This window comes from Anomaloglossus baeobatrachus, chromosome 1, assembly GCF_048569485.1.
Source record: "Anomaloglossus baeobatrachus isolate aAnoBae1 chromosome 1, aAnoBae1.hap1, whole genome shotgun sequence".
NCBI lineage: Eukaryota > Metazoa > Chordata > Amphibia > Anura > Aromobatidae > Anomaloglossus > Anomaloglossus baeobatrachus.
The window spans coordinates 126646538-126670334 of record NC_134353.1 but is presented as its reverse complement, the minus strand read 5'-3'; the positions used below and the strand labels follow the sequence as shown (position 1 = coordinate 126670334).

General features: G+C 43.9%; 1 protein-coding gene across 7 annotated transcripts in view; it reads left to right on the top strand.

Moving 5' to 3' along the window:
* The window catches only part of FRYL (FRY like transcription coactivator), a 520064-nt gene that overhangs the window by 241654 nt on the left and 254613 nt on the right, over positions 1-23797 (top strand). For all 7 annotated transcript variants that reach the window (XM_075347029.1, XM_075347025.1, XM_075347024.1 and 4 more), the window contains one exon: positions 207-406. In XM_075347029.1, the coding sequence (XP_075203144.1) occupies positions 287-406 (120 nt within the window). In that variant the 5' untranslated portion in view covers positions 207-286. The remainder of the gene's footprint in view (positions 1-206; positions 407-23797) is intronic.

Genomic DNA, 23797 nt, shown 5'->3' with positions numbered 1-23797 from the left:
AGGGCAATGAAATTGCTCCTGATACCTACTATACAGCGGATCAATATGGCCGCTGCTCGTCAGCCACAGGCTACTGCCATATCATCACCGTTCTCTCGGCAGCTGTCAATATTTTCTTTGGCTGAAGTGTCGTATTTTTCCTCCGCAGCCGATGTACGTTGTGTAGGTAATAATGGGCTTTAATGTGTGCCTTGCTCTCTCCGCAGCCTCTGCTCCGGCCAGCACTGTAAACAAGAAACGGGTCGCTCCCATCAACCACTGCACTTTGGAAAAGAGAAGTGTCACAATGTCAAACATTACTATTGATCCAGATGTCAAACCTGGAGAATATGTCATCAAAAGCCTCTTTGCGGAGTTCGCTGTTCAAGCAGAGAAAAAAATTGAAGTTGTGATGGCTGAACCCCTGGTAAGTGATCATCGATCGTCCTTACTGCTGAATTTGTGTGTGATGAGCGGATTTCTGGCAATAGATGAGCCCCTTTTCCCGTTCTCTTTTTATACTACTCTGTTTATATGTGCTAAAACTCTTAGGGCCGTTTCACACATCCGGCATTTTGCCGGACTGACTGATCTGGCGCACTCCAGTACAGTGTATACAGTACAATGGCAGCGCGGCAACCTCCGGTCACATGCGGTCATGTGACCGTAGCATGTGACCAGAGCTTGCGGTACAGTATTAACACTCTATTGGAGTGTGCCGGATCCTTCAATCCGTGGAAATGCTGTATTTGTGAAATGGCCCTTAGAAGGGATAATTCACCAATGTGAGGTCAGTGACATCACATCTACAGATATCTGCCAGCCCGTGCGCACAATATCTGCCGATAGCATCGCAAGTCAGCAGATGTCTTTATTGTTATGCCACAGAGTTTGTGCACCATCAGACACAGAAGTGAGCGGGACGGATTACCCCTTTAAGTCAGGATTATATAAATTTCTATGCCTCCCTTCATTCAATCTGTATCCACATTCTTTATTCTTTTTCCTGCAATTTGGCTAAATAAGTGATTGATGGTTAGCAAGAGAGAGGCTCCTTTAAATCTCTTAAAGTACCACTCCAGCGTATTCTACGCGCCCTCCGGCTGGCATCTTCACTTTTTTAGTGAATGCCCCCTGTCCCATTCTGGAGGTTTAATCTTTTTATAGACGCCGCTCCACTCCCACTGCGCCATCTTGTGACCACAACCTCTGGCTGTAAGTAAGAAGTTATATCAGAAGTGCTCAATATAACTCTATAATAGCCTAAATGAAGCTCTCATAGACTTGTATTGTGACCTTCCGGCTCGCTCCATGCAACACTGAAGTGGTCAGTAGGTCACAAATTGGCGGAGACCGATCAAAGCAGCGCTGATAATAATAGGTTAAGACACCAGAGGGTGAGTGTAAAGGCCCCGTCACACTAAGCAACATCGCTAGCAACATCGCTGCTAACGAACAACTTTTGTGACGTTGCTAGCGATGTTGCTGTGTGTGACATCCAGCAACAACCTGGCCCCTGCTGTGAGGTCGTTGGTTGTTGCTGAATGTCCTGGGCCATTTTTTAGTTGTTGCTGTCCCACTGTGAAGCACAGATCGCTGTGTGTGACAGCGAGACAGCAACAACTAAATGTGCAGGCAGCAGGAGCCGGCTTCTGCGGAGGCTGGTAACCAATGTAAACATCGGGTAACCAAGAAGCCCTGTCCTTGGTTACCCGATATTTACCTTTGTTACCAGCCTCCGCCGCTCTCACTGTCAGTGCCGGCTCCTGCTCTGTGCACATGTAGCTGCAGCACACATCGGGTTAATTAACCCGATGTGTGCTGTAACTAGGAGAGCAAGGAGCCAGCGCTAAGCAGTGTGCGCTGCTCCCTGCTCTGTGCACACTTAGCTGCAGCACACATCGGGTTAATTAACCCGATGTGTGCTGTAACTAGGAGAGCAAGGAGCCAGCGCTAAGTAGTGTGCGCTGCTCCCTGCTCTGTGCACATTTAGCTGCAGCACACATCGGGTTAATTAACCCGATGTGTGCTGTAACTAGGAGAGCAGGGAGCCAGCGCTAAGAGGTGTGTGCTGCTCCCTGCTCTCTGCACGTGTAGCTCCGTGCGGTGGTAACCAAGGTAAATATCGGGTTGGTTACCCGATATTTACCTTAGTTACCAAGCGCAGCATCTTCCACGCGGCGCTGGGGGCTGGTCACTGGTTGCTGGTGAGCTCACCAGCAACTGGTGTAGCGACGCTCCAGCGATCCCTGCCAGGTCAGGTTGCTGGTGGGATCGCTGGAGCGTCGCAGTGTGACATCTCACCAGCAACCTCCTAGCAACTTACCAGCGATCCCTATCGTTGTTGGGATCGCTGGTAAGTTGCTTAGTGTGACTGGACCTTAAGACAGGGAGCAACGGATTTAGATTAGAAGCACCACTCCAGCTGTGAGATTTAAAAAAAAGCTCTGGAGTGGTGCTTTCATTGGTGTCCTGCAGTGGATTGCCATGTACAATGTTACTTTTTGTTTTAAACGAAAAAAAAAAATGAAGTGATTTTTATTTTGCAAAGATATTTAAAAATATTATTGCTACACTTGGAATGGTGGAATTGCTATTTCTATATTCCCTAATGTGAAAAAAAATCAAATAAAAGTTTATTATAAAATGTACCACAAATGTTTTTTTTTATTATTATATTGATGGAAAACTAAAAAGTTATGGCTCTTCTAATGCGTTATCATAAAAACTGTTTTGAAGTGCGTTGTGCCGTAATTGTGCAAGAGGAGAAAATAAAAAAAAAGTTTTACAAACGTGATATTGCTGGGAGAGAGGTGAAAGTGCGTACATGTTAAACGACCCTGCTCAATCTCTGCTCCATTCATTGTGAAAGCGACTGCCAGAGATAGCGGAGTGCGGCGCTCGGTTTCCTCAGTCACTCCCATAGACAGTAGTGAATGGAGCTGAATTCAAGCATGCGCACCCATGAACAGTGATTTTAACATACGACCCAATCACTGATGCCAGTACAAAATATAGGACATGTCCTGAAAATAAGCCTTAGCGTATCTTTTGGAGACAAAAATAATATAGACCCTGTGTTATGTTTAGGGAAATAAAATCGCTTATATACATATATTTTATATATATCATGTGAGTGATCGTTTATAAATCTATCTAGCTCTTAGGCTAGTTTCACACTTGCGTTGAGTGGCATCCGTTGCATTGCGTTGTGTGACGGATGCACTGGATGTGTTGCATATAGTGGCACAACGGATGCAACGGATCGTACAAAACAACGGAATCTGTGGGTTTTTTTTTTTTATATATACTGTTTTACCCGGCGGCAGACTATTGTGAGCGATCAGCTGATCACCTGGCTGCCGGGCGATTAGCTGATCGCGCTCAAAAGCCGGCTGCCGGGCGATTGGCTGATCGCTCTCAAAAGCCGGCTGCCGGGCGATTAGCTGATCGCTCTCAAAAGCCGGCTGCCGGGCGATTAGCTGATCGCTCTCAAAAGCCGGCTGCCGGGCGATTTAGCTGATCGCTCTCAAAAGCCGGCTGCCGGGCGATTTAGCTGATCGCTCTCAAAAGCCGGCTGCCGGGCGATTTAGCTGATCGCTCTCAAAAGCCGGCTGCCGGGCGATTTAGCTGATCGCTCTCAAAAGCCAGCTGCCGGGCGATCAGCTGAGCGCTCTCAAAAGCCGGCTGCCGGGCGATCCTGAGCGCTCGGCCACCGAGAAGAGACAAAACAAAGTTTGTGATTTTTTTTAAAAAAAAAAAGAGCATGCGCTGTGAAAAAATAAAGGATTTCGCCGCTCAAAAAACGTTACATGCTGCGTTCCTTCCGCCCGGTGGAAGCAACGCAGCGCCAGCAACGCAGGTTAATCAGTCGCAATCCGTCGTCCATACAAGTCTATGGGAAGCAGCGGTATCCGTTAACAGATTCCGCTGTTTTCCAAAACGGCAGATTGCGACTGAAGGAAAACAACGCAAGTGTGAAACTAGCCTTATACCTTTTTATGCATGTGATTCTCTTTCATTACGGATGTAAACAGGGTGGAGAACCCCATTGAATATTATAATGTCAGTCTAGTTTTCATTATTTTTATTTTTGCCCCCAGTTTTTCAAATGGAGGATAAAATTGCTTTGTGCAGAACTTTATTTTTTTCTGTTCAGCTATTGCAACTCCTGATTTGTTATTCATAAGGAAAACTGATATTTACTAACCTGGAAATGTTGGGGCATTCCAGGAGTCTGTCCTTCCACGTGTACCTGTTTGATCAGACTGTTTTTGGGAAACACATTTTCCCTATGTGCAAAGCTTCAGAATGCTGGTTCTCTGCCGCAGAAAAGTGACGACCTGAATAATTGTGTATAATGGCTTTGAAGTGAAATAATCTGTAATTAATTCATATTAAATGCATATAATTAGTTGCTCCATGACATTAATACCTTCACTCGCAGGGATATTAATTTACTCTCAATTGGATAATTTCATTTATCCTATCTAAGGTTACGTTCCCACAATGAGGTTTTGGTAAAGTTTTGATGTTTCAGAATTTCTGCACTTACCACGTAAATTGTTTTTTTTTTATTTTTATCCTTCTTTTTTATTTTGTCTCTTGTCGGTATGTCACGCTTTAAATAAAGCTGCTGTGTTTTTGATACTTCCTGGGATTTGGCTTTGATAAAACTTTGATAGTTGTGTGCATTTCCTCAACAGGAAAATGCAGCGTGAAAAACTTAGTGGGCACATGGCCTCAGGTTTGGGGGCACATACAGCGCTTGGTGGGGGCACGTACAGCTCTTGGTGCAGCAGGTGCCACGTATCTGTGGGGTCTGCTGCAGTGCTGTTTAATGAAAGTCACAGAGCTTTCTGCTTCAATGCCTAATGCGCTTCCTATTAGTGGCCAAAAATTGTTTAAAAGAACGGAGTCCTCAGTGGTTGATACCGTTTAATGGCTAACTGAAAAGATGGTAATAATAGCAAGCTTTCCAAACTACTTAGGTCTCTTTAGGCTCAATATAACACAAAATCTGAAGAGTCACATATTTATACAAAACATAGAATGGAGCAGTAAAAAAGAGAAGTTGTGTGAAGCAGAACTATCAGCATGGCAAGGGGGAAAACTGTTGTGGCCATAAATATTGCAGCAGTTCATAGATAAGCAGTGTGAAGGTTTTACTGTCCTCTGATTGAGGTCTGGTCCAGAGCTGTGATGCCCCCAGATGCTCTGAGGAGCACATTTCTTAAATGATGTAGAAAGGGCTCTCAGTTCTTTTAGACAATATTTTTATCTCTACTGGCTAACACGGTACAAAGCTATATTTTGCCTGTATTAGTGGCCACACAGTTTTGCTGAAATTAGCCCTAATAGTCCCGATTTTCTGCACGAACCATCACAATTTAGTAGACTTTGTTCCCGTTTTAGGTCTGACTTTCTGAACATCTATCATTTACTCCCATCTTGGCCGTTTTCTTCTTCACTATAATTGTGCTGGATGATCCACGTCTTCATGTCTGACATTTTCGGCGGTAGGACATTAAATAGCTTTTTAATATCCCACACACCGAGGTCAGTGGTGGAGACCTGCACATCTGCTTCATGACCTTTTCACAGACTAGCAGTTTAGATGATTTGTATGAAGCACCTGTCTGTGTTATGGGGCACAGACTCCGCTTGTATAAAGGCCGGTAGTCTGTAATCTGCTTTATAAAGAGCTTGTTATCTGACATACAGGTGGTTTGTGAGAGGCATGTGTCTGGCCCTGTGCACGAAACCGCCATTGTTTGCCTAGTATAATGGCTCCATAAAAAGATTAGTGATGTGGATGAAAGCTGGGCTGCGAGGCAGATGGACGCACGATGCCAGGCACGTCACAAGGGCGCACATTACTGCTCTGTGGTGTATGGCGGCCAATGTCCGCTTCTGGTCATAAAACCGTTCCTTGTTTGTGAAGTGCCCAAATCTGTACTTGGCTGAATATCTAGATCATGTGCACTACCGGGGTATATTCAGACGCAGCGGAGGGACTCCAGTTACTGCAGTTCTACTGTGATTTGCAGGATGGATAGTGGTGCCATAGTACATAACCCACCTAGATGGTGTGTGGTTGCGGAAAGAAGTGTCACTCGAGCCGGCAGACAGTTGGTTTTTTTTGTGTTTTTTTTTCTCCCCTTTTCTACACTGAGGAGCGTAGTGACCTTGTCAGTACCAAGTGACCCCTCCAGTACAGTTTAAGGCTACTTTCACATCAGCGTTTTTTTAACTGCAGCACAAATGGTTTTTTTGCCGCAAAGCTGGATCCTTTACAAATGCGTTGTCCTTTCAGTGAAATTGTGGCAAGATGCAGTCATTTACGGTTGCGTGCGGCACACACTGGATCCGGTGAGATGCGGTACTTTATCTTTACTTGTAGCGTTTTTGACCTCGGACAAAATACTGCATCTCACTGGATCCTTCATATTGCGGCGGTACCTGCAATGCAGTTCAATGAGCCAGTTCCTGCTCTACTGGAAGTCACCGCACTCTGGCAGGCAGGATCCTGTTTTCTGTACATAGCATGCCCAGAAAGCAGCCTGTCATGGGCAGTACAGAAATCTCTATCGATCGTTGAGGGGTGAGAGAAGTAATAAAGATGGAGTTCCTAAGTGTGTCTGTGTATTTATTTCTAATAAAAAAGGGGGGTTTTTTAACCCTTTATTGGAGATTCTTAATGGCTGGATCAGACTTGAGCTGACACTAAGAATCTCAGGCTTTATATCAGCTGGTAAAACAAAGGTGGTATTGACTCCTTATTACCCAGCGTGCCACCCGGAACCAGGGCTGCTGGCAGAGTTGGATACAGCGCCAGAAGATGGCGCTTCTATGAAAGTGCCATTTTCTGGGGTGGCTGCAAACTGCAATTCACAGTGGGGGAGGGGGGGGGGGGCAGAAAGCTTGGGCTACCCTGCGCTGCGGATTCCAATCCCCAGTTGCCTAGTTGTACCTGGCTGGACACAAAAATTGGGCGAAGTCCACATCATTTTTTTTTTATTTTTTTTTTAATTTCATGAATTTCATGAAATAATTAAAAAAAAAAAGGCTTTCCTACATTTTTTGTTCCCAGTTGGGTACAAATAGGCAGCTGAGGGTTTGGGGACTGCCCGTATCTGCCTGCTGTACCTGGCTAACATACAAAAATATGGCGAAGCCCACGCCATTTTTTTTTTGTTTATGGGCAAAAAACTTTTTTTTTTTTTTTTTTAAAAAAAAAAAAAAAAAAAGGGCTTCCTTGGATTTTCCATTGACAGTGAAGGTAATGCCAAGCTTTGGGGGTTGCTAGTAGCTGCTTGGGTTACCCTTAGCAATAGAAAATGCAGTGGGAGCTCACACTTTTTTTCGTTTTGTTTTTTTAAGCTCCTAACCCTGTTTTGTTTTGTTTTTTTTTTCTTTAATTTAAAAAAAAATAAAAAAATATATAGACATGGGCTTCGCCCATCAAGTATTTTACTGCTCACTCATCTCTACTCCTAACCACACAGTCAGAAGAACAAGTAATCAGATCAGCTGACTCCAGTGTCAGCCAATTACTTGCTCTGTGTCCCCCTGCATCCATCGCAGCGTGTGCGAGCTGTGAGGACAGCTGAGTTCGTCCGGCACTGGAGTCAGCAGATCTGAACTCACTGACCTCACAGCCCGCACACGCTGCGATAGATGCAGGGGACACAGAACAAGTAATCGGCCGACACAAGAGTCAACTGATCTGAACTCAGCTGAACTCCAGACCACACAGCCCGCACACGGTCACATGTGATCGGCAGCAGCCAATGACTGCTGTTAACCTGTATCCATCGCTGCGTGTGCGGGCTGTGAGATCAGGAGTTCAGCTGACTCCCGATCAGTGGACACCAGTGCCGGCCGATAAATTCTGTGCCTCGCTGCAGAAGGATCCGATAAAATAACAATTGCGGTTGCATGCGTTGCACATTAAATCCATAGGATTATATGCGATTTGCGGTTTTTGCGCTGATGTGAAAGTAGCCTTAGCTAGTGTAAATGTGCCATTATCTTATGATTGTAAAGTATGCATTACCAATATTACTCAGATCCCAGACAGCCCAAACATGTCCACACTTATCAGATTAGTATCGGCTGATCCTATAATTTTTGGCAGGATCTTATTTATTTTATTTTTATTTTTATTTTTTTTTTTAATATAAGCTCTGATTACTACCTTAATTTTCCATATGCAGATGTAATGTGCACACCTATCCCAGTCCGGAGTAGCTCGCAGCGCACTATGACTCGTCACCCATCTACCAGCTCTCTCCATTGGCGTGGTGTCCGGATTATTCAGCATGTGCTCCTAGTGGTATAAGGGTTATTGCGCATATCACATCGGGCCCGTGTAATGGAGAATTGGTGTAGTGCACCTTTTATCCATTCCTGTACATCATCTACCATCACAGGAAGGATCGAGAAACCCTTCAGCTGTTGGAAGTTCCAATCTCGGATATTTGCTGGATTTCACTCCCATCATTTTACAATTTCTGCTGTATCTTTAAAGCGACTATCGGACCATTTATCTATCCAGTGCACTTTTCATCTACATCTACCAGTTTCCTTGTTAAAATATATGACCCATCCTTTTATTGCTGCAATAATCATATTGGATCCAAAGTCCTCTTTTAACTGACAAGGTGGTGACCCCAGCATGTTCTCTTGGTAGAGTTTCAGTTTTGGTAATATTGCCCGCACACATGTTTCTGTGGTTATTTTTTTTTTTTTTATTTTGCATACTCCTATTTATTTTTTTTATAGAGGAGGCTAAAACATTGACCTGGAGTTCTTGGAGTTGGGGTGTTAGGTGTTGATAACTGCTTGTGCATGGTGATCTTCATACATCAATGAAATTAAATATGTTTGAGTTATTCATTTTAGTGGAGTTCTTAAAATGCCAATCCCATTCCAACCACAGTCCTCCGTTCTCCTCGAGCTCCGTTTATCAAGGTCATGGCTGTACCGATACGAGCAAACAGACCAATAAAGTAATGTGTAAACACTAAAGGCGGTCACACTCACTTACCTGTCTGCGGATTTCATGTTTGGCTCACTGCTTTTTCCCAACATCCCCGTCAGGTACAGGCTTGGTTTGTGTTATCGATTGGGAGGTGGGATCTCCGTTGAGAACAAATGCTGGGCCATGTACCCAACTCTATTCTTCTCAATAGGGCGAATTGAGAGGTTTTCCTTTGGGAAGTGGGGCAAAATCCTTTTCAAAAGTAATGTTTTACTGCAGGTTAATCATATGCATTGCGTTGACAACCCCCCCCCCTTCCCCACCCTCTTTTTATTTATTTTCTGATCATTTCATTAATCTATATTGCTTCTCAGCCGTGTCAATGAAATCTGTACAAAACCATGACTGATCCTTCTGCTGGAGCACCTTCCCTATGACTGACTAGTGGCGTAACTAGAGTCCAATGGGCCCCGGTGCAGAGTTTGAACCTGGCCCCCACATGTTGGTCAGATGTTTGGGCCGTTGTAGCATTCTAAATTCTGTAAAGACATACGAGTTTCTGCCTCCACTTTATTGTGTAGTACTGACCCCTATCCTGTACTAATGTTCCCCATTCTGCTCCACTTCCTGGTAGATATGTCCCCAATCCTGGTGTATGACCTCATCATGGCTTTATCCTGGTATATATGTCCCCATACTTGTATATATGTCCCCATCATGGTCCATCCTTTTATATATGGTCTCATCCTGGTATATGTGTCTCCATTGTGACCACATCCTGGTGTATGACTTAATCATAGCTATATCCTGGTATATATGTCCTCATCATGGCCCACACTGGTATATGTTCACATCCTGGCCCTATCCTGGTATTTATGTCCCTATCATGGCCCCATTCTAGTATAGATGTCAACATAATGGCCCCATCCTGGAATATATGTCCCATCCTGGTATACATGTCCCCATAATGGCCGCATCCTTTTACATATTCTATCCCCAGGTGCTGCATACAGTAAACAAAATAAACGAAAATACTCATCTTCTCCTAGCTCCCCCTGTCTGCTCCACAGATAGTGCCATGCCTCAACATCACTGTCATGCATGCTGTACCCACTTACAACACAGTCAGCTGCCGGGTGCCAGCATATTCTATGCTACCCATTCCCTGGATTATGGGCATGCGGAGCAGTGAATATTCATAGCCTTAATCAGTGGCTGGCACATCGCAGTGCAGGGACCTGACGGGTCTCTGTGCTGCGATGTGTTTCAGCTGAATGTGTACCCCCAAGTGCACATCTAGCTGAAACAGGCTGTGGGGCCGATGGGCTCCCTTGGCCCAGTTGCAGTTGCGATCGCTGTGACTGCGATTGTTATGCCTCTGCCTATGACTGTAAGTAAGGAGTAGCATACAGCAATTGTGAAGCTATGTTCTTACACGAATTAGCCGAGGGGCGTTTTCTGACATACAGTAAAGCAGCGTGTCCCTGCTTTTGGTTGGTAGATAAGATTTACAGCTTGTCTTTAAAATTCCTCCAACCATTCATTCAGTTTAGGCCTGATCTTGGCATAAGCGGAGCTTAAACAGATGCAATTGACGCTTTTCTTGATACTCCCAAGCTCTGATAAACGTGAGGATATGTGATTGTGGCTATTGAGGAGTGGGCAAAGACTACAATTTAAGATTGGATATATTGGCAACCAGAAAATGGCAGACATTTGGGTGAAATCTACGCCCGCTCAGAGGAGGCATATTGTCATGTCCTCACTTTCTGACAGTCTCCGATGTGGCATATTATTATGCAGTTATACATTTATTCAGGCTTGAAATGCCAGTGTCTGCTGCTTCAGATAAAGGTGCGTTCTCGTGAGAGAAGGTTGGGTCTGATTTTCAAGGGGAACTGATTGTTGCACATTTTAATTAAGAATATTTCTACGTTTCCCTATTATTAAGATTTGGAATCAGTTTCTATTGGACTTAATAATATATTTATGTTGTAGGAAACTTTTTTTTTTCTCACACTTTTAAAGGGAATCAGTGAGTGGGATTAACCCTACTAAGCCGTCTATGTGTCTTATTCCAGAGTAATCCACAATTTTCTTAATATGTAAATGAGTTGTTAAGATCTATGGGCCAGACACAGATCTCCCTGAGTATACACCTCCAGAGTTTTTCTAAGCAAAGGGGGCATTACTAGTGTGAGACATGTAATGACCGACATACTGCTCTCCTGATCCACATGTCTCAAACTGGTAACACCCCCTTTACTTAAAAGTAAGTTTTGGGGGCAGATTCTCAGTGAAATCTGTTACTGGCTTATAGATCTTAAAACCTTATTTATGTGTTTAGAGAAAATGTGATTTCTTGGGAATAAAAACTATCTGTGATCCCATATATCACCTGATTCATCGTTCTGTGACCTACATGCGCGTAGAGAAGACTTTGATTCTACTGACATTCCCTTTAAGCAGAGAAAGTTTTATAGTAGTTGGTAGAGCTAGTCGAACTCGCAAAAAACTGGGATCGGCGGGTCCCTGCTAAATTTAAAAAAACGTGGATCCGCTCTGGAGTCTGGTACCCATGTAAGTCTATGGGGACCAGTATCTGGAGATTAAGAACGTTGGTGGAAGGGAAAGGTGGGTAGGAGCGTGTGCGGTGTACTCACTGAGTCTGTGTCATGGCGGTACACTCCTTTCAGGTCATGCTTTCCCTTCTGGAGCCGAAAATTTACCCTCATTGAATATTCACTGCTTTTCCCGCCCACCGGCGTGTGTAATTGGTTGTAATTAGACGAGCCCCCACCCGGAGTGGCAGCATGTCAGCTGACTGCAACCAATCACAGGCACCAGGACGGACGGTGGGCGGGGAAAGTAGTGCAAGTATGTGCGGGTGAGTATGGTGGTATAAAAATAAATGAATAAATAAAACGGTGCAGGGTTCTCGTACTCTGATACCAGTACAGATAAAGCCCCCAGCTGTCGGGCTTTATCTGTGCTGTGTATCAAAATTAAAACCGGAGTCTCACGTGCGAGGGACTTTCATCACATCACCTGACACAGCCTGCTGCTCTCTGAACATGAGCGTGTAGGTACATAGAAACACATGTGGCCGACACGCTCCTGTCAGAGTGTGCGGCTGTGACGGGTGATGTGATGCCATACAAAAACACACCTTCTTTCACCACTTTATTAACCCCAAACACCCCTCCAGGTCCGGTGTAATCGACACGAGGTCTCACGCAGCGTCCATCTCTGCTACATCCATAGCAAGTGGCCAAGGAACAAGATCGCCGGCTGTGAGTGCAGACAATGACTGAGCCGGTTTTGAGCAATCACTACAGGCAGACTCTGTCACAGGCTGGGGGCGCGTCTTACTGCAACCAATCAGACTGCAGAACAGCTGGTGGGCGGGGAAAGCACGGAAAGCTGGGTGTATGCCATGAGCCTATCTCGCAGTACACTAAGTGAATGCGTGACCCGGAAGCAATTTGCCGCCATGAGACAGAGTCTCCGTACGTATGAAGTGCTCGCTTAATTCTTGTTTTCTTTTTTTATCCTTTAATTTCCCCAGTGCTGAATTTGGAGCGTACACTCTGAATCCTTGGCCTGGGTCCAGGACCCGGGTATCTTTGAAACCGCTCGGATCTAGACTTTTACAGTCCGGGTCCACTCAGCCCTAATAGTTGGGTATTCTTTATTAACACAACCAATATACAGTATCCTCCGCTTTCAATTTTTCAGACCATGTTATCCAGTAGCAGAGACATGTGCAGGAATTGCTATGATTTTAAAACCTATTTACAACCTGGTTATATGATGTGTCAAAGCCTGTAAAATGAGAAATTGAGCAACTTGCTATAGGACATTGTGGAAAGGGGGTGTCCAGTAATCTGACAACCCCTGTGTAGATACATTTCCCAATGTAAAATACAAAACACTTTCCTACGTGTGCCAATCCAGCAATGTCTATGCTGGGTCCTCCCGGGGCTCACATGACATTGGTTACATAACAGTCGGCACTCACCATTGGACTGCTGTCCTCTCCCTTCCTTCAGACGTCCAAGGTTTGTCCAAGGAGGAGAGCTTACCGCACCCCAATAGTAACCACTGATTTGCTGCAGGACTCACATTATGTCACAAGTCTCACAGAGAGCCGATGGCGACATCTGTGAACGGCGCCAGTGTGAGAGGCATTTTCTATTTTACATGACGAAATGTAGTTTTTAATAAGGGGCTATCCAAGTCCAAGTAGTGGCCTAACCCTTAAAAAAAAAATCTCTTCACCATTTTGTTTCTAAAGCTCCTGCCCAGATGACATCTGTACAGTCTGATCTTGCAGTCGTGTTTTTTTTCTGTTTGTCCTTTAGTTGGTGACCTTCTAGTAGTGAGCAAGCATAAAGTGGAGGACACCTGGGCGGAAAGATCTCTGCAGTATTCATTATATAGGGTCATAATGTGTAACCATTGAGATGCACTGAAAACTATAGGATTTTTTTTAAGACTTGATGCAAAGTTGCTTCAAAGTTTTATTTTTAGGGAATTGAGACTAAAGAATTGGTGATGAAAGTGCACATAGCCTATAAGTGGTTAAATACAGTTGAAACCAGAAGTTTCCCCCCACTCTCTATAAAGACACATCTGCAGGTTTTTCTCACGATCTCACATGAAAGCAGAATAAACCTTTCTTGTTTTAAATCAATCAGGAACCAAAATTATTTATATTTGCCAAATACCAGAATAATGAGAGAAAGCGAAAGAATGTTTTAAGGCATTTTTATTACTTTACGCAAAATCAAAAGTTTCCATACATTTCATTAGTATTTGGTGCCATTGCCCTTACACTGTATGACTTGGGTCAGATGTTTTGGATCTCCTTCCACAAGCTTCTCCCAATAGTTAGTAGAAATTTGGGCTCATTCCTGCTGACAGAATTGGTGTAATTGAGCCATGTTTGTAGGTCGCCTTGCTCGCATCGGTCTTTTCAGCTTCGCCCATACATTTTCAATAGGACTGAGATCAGGGTTTTGTGATGGCCACTCCAAAGCATTGACTTTGTTATCCTTAAACCACTTTGTAACCAGTTTGGCAGTAGCTTCAGGTCATTGTCCATTCGGAAGACCCATTTCCGCCCAAGCTTTAATTTCCTGGCTGATGTCTTAAGATGTTTCTTCAGTATTGCCACATAATCTTCTTTCCTCATGATGCCATCAGTTTTGTGAAGTGCTCCAGTCCATCCTGCAGCAAAACAACCCCACAACATGATGCTGCCACCCCCATTTTTCACAGTTGGGATGGTGTTCTTGGTATTCAATGCTTCTCCCTTTTTCCTCCAAATGTAACAACAATAGTTATTATGGACAAACAATTGAATTTTAGCTTAGTCAGACCACAGGACATGTCTCCAAAAATTATGATTTTTGTTCCTATGTGCATTTGCAACATTAATCTTTATTTTTTAATGTTTATTTTGGAGTAATGGCTTCTTCCTGGCACAGTGGCCTTGTAGCCCATGTTGATACCATCCTCGTTTCCCTGTGAATAATGACACAATCTTACCAGCTTCCACCAGCATCTTCACAAGGTCTTTTGCTTTTGTTCTTGGGTTGCTATGCACATGTCTGACCAAAGCACGTTCATCTCTTGTACACAAAACATGTCTCCTTCCTGAGCGGTATGATGGCTGGACATTCCCATCTTGTTTGTACTTGCGTATAATTGTTTGTACAGATGAACGAGGCACCTTCAGGTATCTGGAAATTGCACCCAAGGATGAACCAGACTTGTGCAAGTCGACAATTCTCTTCCTGAGATCTTGGCTGACTTATTTAGACTTTCCCATGATGCTACACAAAGAGGCTACACAAAGAGGCAGTGTGTTTCATGTGTGCATTGAAATACATCCACAGGTGTGTCTCTAATTAACTCAGATGTTGACAATAAACCTATCAGAAGCTTCAGAAGACATGACATCATCATATGATCTGTCTCATAGTGTTTAAAGGCATAGTACTCAGTGTATGTAAACTTGACTTTGCAGAAAGTAATAAAAATACCTTTAAACATTCTCTCATTATTCTGGTATTTGGTAAATATAAATAATTTTGGTTCCTAATTGACCTAAAACCGGAAAGGTTTATCCTGATTTCATGTCAGATAGTGAGAAAGACATGCAGATGTGTCTTTAGACAGTGTGTATGTAATCCTCTGGTTTCAACTGTACATGAGAGGGCATGTTTTGGAGTCTCTGGGTACAAGCAGGTGTCTCCATGATCAGCCTGATGAAGGTCACTCACACTCATGCTGGTCCCCATAACTGAGCATATTCCTGGTAGTGGTGGGATGACTATCCTCTGCATCGTAGTATGAAGTTCGGGTAACTTTTCTGAGCTACCCCCCCCCCCCCCCCCCCGACCCCCCACCCCTTTATTTGATAAAAATAAGTTGTGCACTCCCTGTGCAGATCTGGCCCTGAGCGGGGAGACATTACATGTCATGTTCTTAATAGGATGCATCTTTGTTCCTGGATTATAAACCATCATGTGGTGAGGCGCACTCAAGTATTTTCCAAATTCTGTTAACTGTTCGCTGGCACGCTCGCTGGGCCGGGGCTTGTTATGTGCGCACGATGTGCCGAGATCTGCAGGGGACTGATTGATCCTCAGACAGTTCTCGCTGCTCTGCGGTTATGTTTTATGTCCTGGTATTGCAAATCCTACAAGGTTTTTCCTTGGAACATTTACTGTAATTTATGCGGGAGGTTTATAGCTGCTTTACTTTGTTTATTTTAACGTTTTCTCCTTTGAAGCTTGTGATGTTCTTCTAGGTTTATATATCCTTATCATGCACCATAAGTGACTATGGTCACCCCGCGTCTGCAGCCAGTCATACAGTGCCTGCTCTTCTTTATATCTTTTCTGGACAAGACACTTTCCATCATGTTGATCACTCCCTTTGGAAAGTAATGATGATATTGTTTATGTCCAGATCTTGACACTTTATTTCCAATACAAGGCTGCAGACGTGAACATTTTTTTAAAACCAAAATGTATTTTTGACATTGTCTATAAAATAAGTAATTTGTACTGCAGTAACTAGTGGCATCACTCACAGTAGACAGTACACAAACCAATGTATACATTACAGAAGGGAGTGACCGATGACCACAATTACACGTCCATTTTTCACGCTGCGTTTTTATGTGCATTTTTGTCTCAAAAAACGCACCCGCAGCTAAAAAACGCGGCAAAAACGCATGCGTTTTTGCCGCGATTTGGTGCGTTTTTTGCTGCGTTTTTGCTCACTGCGTTTTTAATCAGTGCACAATGCCATTAAAGATTGTTGATGAAAAAAAAAAAAATAAAAAGATCTGATGTCATTTCCTTCTTCAAAATGTTCATTGCATGCAGGAGAGCAGACAGCTGCAGAACTAGTGTATGCAGGAGAGCAGACAGCAGCTGCAGAACTACAAGGCTCAGCATCCTCCATCCAGGACTGTATGCAGTTTTTTGCCCAAAAAGAAAAAAAAAAATGACATGGGCTTCGCTATATTTTTGTATGCTAGCCGGGTACAGCAGGCAGGTACGGGCTGCCCCCAACCCCCAGCTACCTATTTGTACCCGGCTGGGAACCAAAAATTATAGAGAAGCCCTTTTTTTTTAATTATTTCATGAATTTCATGAAATAATTAAAAAAAAAAAATGACGTGGGCTTCGCCTAATTTTTGAGTCCAGCCGGGTACAACTAGGCAGCTGGGGATTGGAATCCACAGTGCAGGGTGCCCAAGCTTTCTGGGCACCCCCACTGCGAATTGCAGTCCGCAGCCACCCCAGAAAATGGCGCTTTCATAGAAGCGCCATCTTCTGGCGCTGTATCCAACTCTTCCAGCTGCCCTGGTGACGGGTGGCTAGCTAGGTAATAATGGAGTTAGGGCTAGCTGTATATTATCAGCTGGCCCTAAGCCCGAAATTCATGGTGTCACGCCAATATTAGACATGGCCACCATGAATTTCTAGTAATGATAAAAAAAAAAGACAAAAAAACAACACACAGAAAAATATTTTTATTAGAAATAAAACACAACACAATTAGTGACTCCATCTTTATTGAAATAAACCCCCCTCCGCAGTAATCCTGGGTCAGGGTCCCGCGCCGTCCAATCCGGATCCAATATCATCTGATCGGTTTGCTGGAAGGCAAAGCGATCAGATGATGTGTCAGGTTAAACTACGTGAATCACATGACACATCAGCTGATTGTATAAAAGCCGGTTATACAATCAGCAGATGCATCGGTAGAAAAAAAAAAATAATACTCACTTATGTGCTGTGCTGATTACCGGCAGCTCCTGCAGCGATCGATTGGACAGGAGTCTGATCCCGTCCGATCACTGCAGGAGCTGCCGGTAATCAGCTGATGAAGTCCCCTGACGGCAGGATCAGCTGATAGCCGGCCGGGCGCGAAAAAGCCGGCGAGACTACGATCAGCTGATGCGTCAGGTGACTGCATCAGGTGATCCACCGCCAGGTCCTGCAAGCAAGGTCCTGCCCCGGGGAGACTGCACACAGCCAGAGCGGCGGTACGAGACAGGGGCTGGGAGCGGGCATGGCACCGGGACCCTGCAGACAGGTGAGTATATATGACATTTGTTTTTTTTCTACTGTTCACTTTTGTTTTTGCCGCTGCCTCCACCTCCCGCCCAGACATGGCGCCGCACGGAGCTGACATGGCACCGGGCGGGTTGTGGACGCAGCGGTGACTACCGGGAGGATTCATGCTTCTGTGTTTACCAACAGAAGGAATCCTCTTCCTGTACACGTCACTTTACTGCCCACCCCTTGCGTTTATAGCTGCGTTTTTAGTCATAGAAACGCGGCTATATGCGTTTTTCATTGCGTTGTTGAACATCTTATTGAACTCAATGGGTGAAAAACGCAGTGAAAAATGCAGAAATAATTGACATGCTGCTTTTTTGTGGTCACCACAAAAACGCAGCTACAAAAAAATGCTGTGTGAGGACAGCACTTATGAAAACCCATAGACATTGCTGGGGAAGCAATGTCACTGCGTTTTCAGCACAAAAACGCGGTAAAAAACGCCGCTAAAAACGCGGCAAAAACGCCTAGTGCGCACAAGGCCAAAGGGAGTCTGTCACCAGGTTTTTGTCAACTAATCTGAGTACAGCATAATGTAGTGGCAGAGATCCTGATTCCAGTGATGTCACTTACTGAGCTGTTTGCTGTCATATTGATTAAAATCAATGTTTTCTCTGCTGCAGATCTATCAGTCATACAGAGCTCATGAATATGCAGGACTACCTGCAGCACGAGAAGTAGTCCTCTAATGATCATCTACTGCTAATTAAACCGAGATTTTATCAAAACTACACTAGAGGACTACTTGTCATGCTGCCAGGTACTGCAGCATATTCATGAGCTCTGTATAACTGCTAGATCTGCAGCAGGGAAAATAGTGATGGGCTAGTTTCACACTTGCGTTGGACGGGATCCGTAGCATTGCGTTGTGTGACGCATGTAACGGATGCGTTGCATATAGTGGCACAACGCATGCTACAGATCGTACAAAATAACGCAATCTGTTGTAGTTTTTTTTCCTTGTCTTTACACATCTGAGCATGCGCAGTTGTGTAAAGATAGCTGCGTTAACGGAATCCGTGAAATGACGCATTCTAACGGAATCCGCCACCATAGGCGTCCATTATAAAAACAACGGACGCCTAACGGATTCCTGCAGGTTGTGTTTTTTTGACACTCCGCCAAGCGCAGAAAAACGTTACATGCAGCGTTCCATCCGCCCGATGCAGTGTCAAAATAACGACGCGTCGTCCAGCCGATGCAACGCAGACACTTGCGTTACAGTGCGTCGTCCATACAACTCTATGGAGAATAGTGCAGTCCGTTAATGGACTGCGCTATTCTCCATAGTGACGGAATGCGCTGAACGCAAGTGTGAAACTAGCCTTATCAAAATGACAGCAAACTGCTCCACAAGTGACACATGGCTGGAATCAAAGTATGTGTCTCCACATTATTAGCCCAAAATTAGAAGATTTACCAAAATTATCAATCATTTATCCTATCAGGATATACCAACAACATATCAATTAAAATATCCAAATAAACTACTATACAAACAATTAAAACACGTTTTTTATTGATGGCATATTTTTTAAAAGCATTAACAACAAAAATACAAATTAAAACCTACATAAATTCCATAGGCAGGGAAAGCAGGTCATATATTGGTACAATGAAAAATGAAAGCACATGGGGGATCACATAGTAAATATTCAATCACCAGTACACAAACATTAACGTAATGATTAGAGTTGAGCGGACTGCCAATAATCCGGGTCCGGCGGATCCGTCGTGGGCTGGTAAAGAAGTCCGGATCCGATCCGGAATCCGGACCAATGTATGTCAATGGGGAGCGGATCCGGGACGAGAGCGAGATAGATTGATTGATTGATTCCGGGTCGGACTCTGATCCGCCGCTCAAACCGCGTGGATCCGGGTTTGCTTAACACTAGTAATGATGCAGTCAAATTCTTTCCTTCATAACTGTAAAATACCTAATACAACCGCATCATTAAACTACCCCACTATAGTTCATATACCAGACCTGTCGCTATAATAGACTGTATAATTAGCTTTCCCGCCTCACACTCCTATGGGTTTTATGTAGGTTTTAATTTGTATTTTTGTCATTAATGTATTTAAAAAATTTGCCATCAATAAAAAACTTGTTTTAATTGTTTGTATAGTAGTTTATTGGGATATTCTGTCTCCACATTAGGCTGCTCTCAGATAGGGGAGCAAATCCCTGGTGACAGATTCCCTTTATCCGCTTATTCCACTACTTTTCTATTGATGACCTATCCTTCAGATGAATATTTGCTCGTAGAGGTCCAGCATTCAGCACTCACACCTATCGACAGTTCTCGGTCACATATAGTATCCTCTGCTTTGTTTTGCAGATCTACCCCTACTCTAATAAATAGGAGCGAATCTGCAATATCCGGCAGTGGCAGCTGCTAATATCTGTCCATCCGCCCGCTGCTGGCACTGGGTATGGAGCTCAGTGGTTGGGTTCTCAGGTGTAGGACCCCACCAATAGTATATTACTCCTTGCGTCACTCTCTCCAGCGTTAAATTAGACAACGTAGTCCTTTTTATTAGTTAATCTTGATTTTGAGACTTCTGCCTTCAGAGCTTGCCACAATGTTCTGTAAAGCTTTTAGAGGCTTGGAAATCGTGTCTGTGTGATAGGTCATAAATGGAAAAATAGGGGAGCAACTTTGTAAAGAGGTTGACCCACTGTTAAAATGTTTTGCTCACGCAAAAGCAAGTTGTTGATTTTGTATTGGTGTATTTTTTATGCCCAAGTATTGGTATATTAACTTTGTGGGGTTTTTCCCCTTCTCAGAACGCCCACCTAATATGTTAAAGCGCACCAATTACCAGAATTTTCCTATATAACCTAAAGCCAGTGCTATACTGGCACTATCAGGCTGATTCTATACATACCTGTAGTGGTCAGCTCGGATGTATAGGCTTTGAAATCCAAGAAAGTGAAGTTTTATGAAAGTAGCTGCTTGTTGAGTGACAGCAGCTGAGGAGGAGATAATATCTGGGGGGTATTCATAGTTATCCCCTCCCTCTGCTGGAATTAGCATAAGTATGGGGCCTCACCCAACAAAGCTGATACCAGGTCACATGGGTATGACCTCACACAGGTCCTGCTAGGTCAATTGTATAATACTTAGGCTAATTCTGACAGGGGGAGGGGATAACTATGAATACCCCCCAGATATTATCTGATCCTCAGCTGCTATCTCTCAACAAGCAGCGAATATTATAAACTTTTACTTTTTTGGATTTAAAAACCTAAACATCCGAGCTGCCCACTACAGGTATGTATAGAATCAGCCTGATAGTGCCCGTATAGCACTGGCTTTAGGTTATATTTGAAAATCCTGGTGATTGGTTCCCTTTAAATGCCGGTGTGGATTATACACTCCTAGCACACTGACTCCTACTGGTTATACTACAGATTCCCTCCGGTCTATGGGCTCAGTGGCTACTGGTGACCTGCAGAGCTCATTCCCCATTGTGGTCCTAGAAGTAGGCAGATAAGCGCACCAACCGATCAATGAGAATAACACCAGTCCTATGGGTCTCATTACATCCCTCCTTACTCTCCAGCCTGATCATCAGGAGATTTTCTCCGGCAGCACATTTTATATCTGGACCTTGTCCAGCGATTCGTGCCTGCATTAGTGCACAGTACTAATAGCCGACGGCATTGTAGAAAAGTCGGGCTTCGTTCACACAAGTCAGGTTTGCCTTTGGTGGAGCTGTAATAGTGGCAGTGCCTCTCGGGTTACCTTTCTAGTCTCTTCCATGTAATGGGTAACCTGGGTTGGGTGGATATGATAGTGTCCTATAGTTTGCCGTTCAGGTGGAGGGCCACATTTTTCCGTCGTCTTCTCATGTTATTGACACATAACAATCTGTCTTGTGTATTTTGATGACATCGTAGTATGACACTGGTGAATTTTTCAGCGGCATAAATGGTGATGGATGCATCTGCCAATTATCCAGTTGCCCTGTGAGCAGGCCATTATTGGGTCATTACGTAGCCTAGCAGTATTTTTCGTCAGCCGCGCTCTGCACGCTTGATCTTGCTGTATAAACAATATCTAATAGATCCCTTGAGCTGCGGCTTGCGTTCAGCACACAGCACATTAGGCAAGTAATGCAGCCTTTTGTTTCCTCTGATGCAAGCACATTATCTCAACCCTTCCTTAAAGACAGCTCTAGGGAAATGTCAGCCTTCCTGTGTTATATTTCTCATTTATCAGTCCATCTCAACTTGGAGTCAGTGTTTTTTCTTTGTTCTCATTGATGGCCTTCAGATTGTGCGCACTGAGAAGCGTGCATTGTGTAATGGCAAGGATGCCCGAAAACAATAGCCACAACTACCAATACCTGGGCACTGTATTAAAGGGATATTCCCATCTCCAAGATCCTAGCCCAAAATGTAGAAGGTATAAAAATAATAATAGCAAATTCCTCCAATAAGAAATGTAGTATAGTTCTCCTGATATAGCTGTGTCTCTTACCTCATATGCAGGACATTGTAGCTTGGGTATCCATGGCTCAAACCACTCCTATAGTGACATTAGTTAGTTGCTACTGATCATACGAGAGATGAGCGAACCTGAGGTTCACTTTTCGAACCAATCTCCGAATTTCAAAATCAAGGTTCGCATGCTTTACGCACGAACAAAACTCATGCGAGCAAAGCTGTGCTCAGGTACGCTTGGTGCTCAGCCCCTATCTCACCAATATAAAAATCTGAAGACAGAACTTTCATTCTCTAAATGCTCAAGTCCCGGGTAAGATCAGTCTAGGAAGAAGCAGATTTCTCTGATAAGAAATGTTACAAAGTTGCTTATTATCATGTGTACTACTGATTTATGAAATAAAACAACTTCCGTGGCTAAACAAATAACTTTTTGGAACTTACTACTTATTTTACCAGTACACTAGGCGTCGCTTGGCTGGAACCACGCGCATGGGAAACCTTTCTCTTCCTCCACCTTTTACCCTTTTTCTCTATTCTTCTTCCCTGGTCTGACTTACTCCCCTAACTTTTCATTTTTCTGTCTTTTCTAGGTGCTTTGAGTGTCTATTCTTCACTTATTCCTTTTTCTCAGGTCAATAGCCCCTGATAGTTGGAATATGCTTATAGGCCTAAGACAGTTATAAGTGAAACTTCTCTGATTAGCTACATGCATTCTCATATGAAACAAAAATTCCAATGATTTACGTGTATACAGTGGAACCTTGGTTTACGAGAACAATCCGTTCTGGGAGTGTGCTTGTAAACCAAGTTACTCGTCTAGCAAAGCAAGACTTCCCATAGGAAATAATGCATGCTCAGGCAATTCGTTCCACAACTTGTTCAATGTCCCATCCAGGTCATATATTGTGCCATTACACTTATACACACACACACACACACACACACACACACACAATGTTCACCTTACCTTACCTTCCGTTCCATTGCCGGCCTTCTGGATCTTACAGTTCGCCGGTACAGGATGTGTATCGGGTAACCATCGCTACGAGGGAGGAACTTCTGCTGCCAGAGCGCTGACATCAAAGGCAGGAGCCGCTTGCCTCTGATTGGCCAAAGCGCTGCCTTTGAGTAGTGGCTGACAGCAGAAGTTTCTCAATCGCGACGACACATCCTGTACCTGCAAAATACAAGAACCATGAGGCCGGCGATGGAACAGAAAGTAAGGTGAGCATAATTTGTATGTGTTGAGTGTTTGTGTGTGTGTGTTTATTTGTGTGTGTTTGTATGTGTTTAATCGCGCTCTGACCCGCTCTTGCAGTCCGCACAAAGTATGGAACCGGAAGTGTGTGCGGTGAGTATTTGCTTGTACAGCAAAGCTTTCTCTTAAACGGAGTTACAAATTTACAGCAAGCTTTGCTCGTATAGCGAAATTCTCGCACACCGGGTTACTCGTAAACCGAGGTTCCACTGTATTTCCTGTTTTAATGAGATGTTGTGTATTTGTGTATTGTTCAATAAATTTTGATTTAAACAAAAATTAAAACGACGGTTACGTAGTAAGTGCATTTCATGTAAGTTGATTTGTTGACCGCACCCCTTTGCCACATATAAGGGAGTACTCCACCCACTTATATTTTTGGGTTCTGACAACCATTCTAACGTTACTGCATACCGGGGGACATGGAAAATGTCATATATTTCTATTGTGTTCTCAGAGCATATTATACT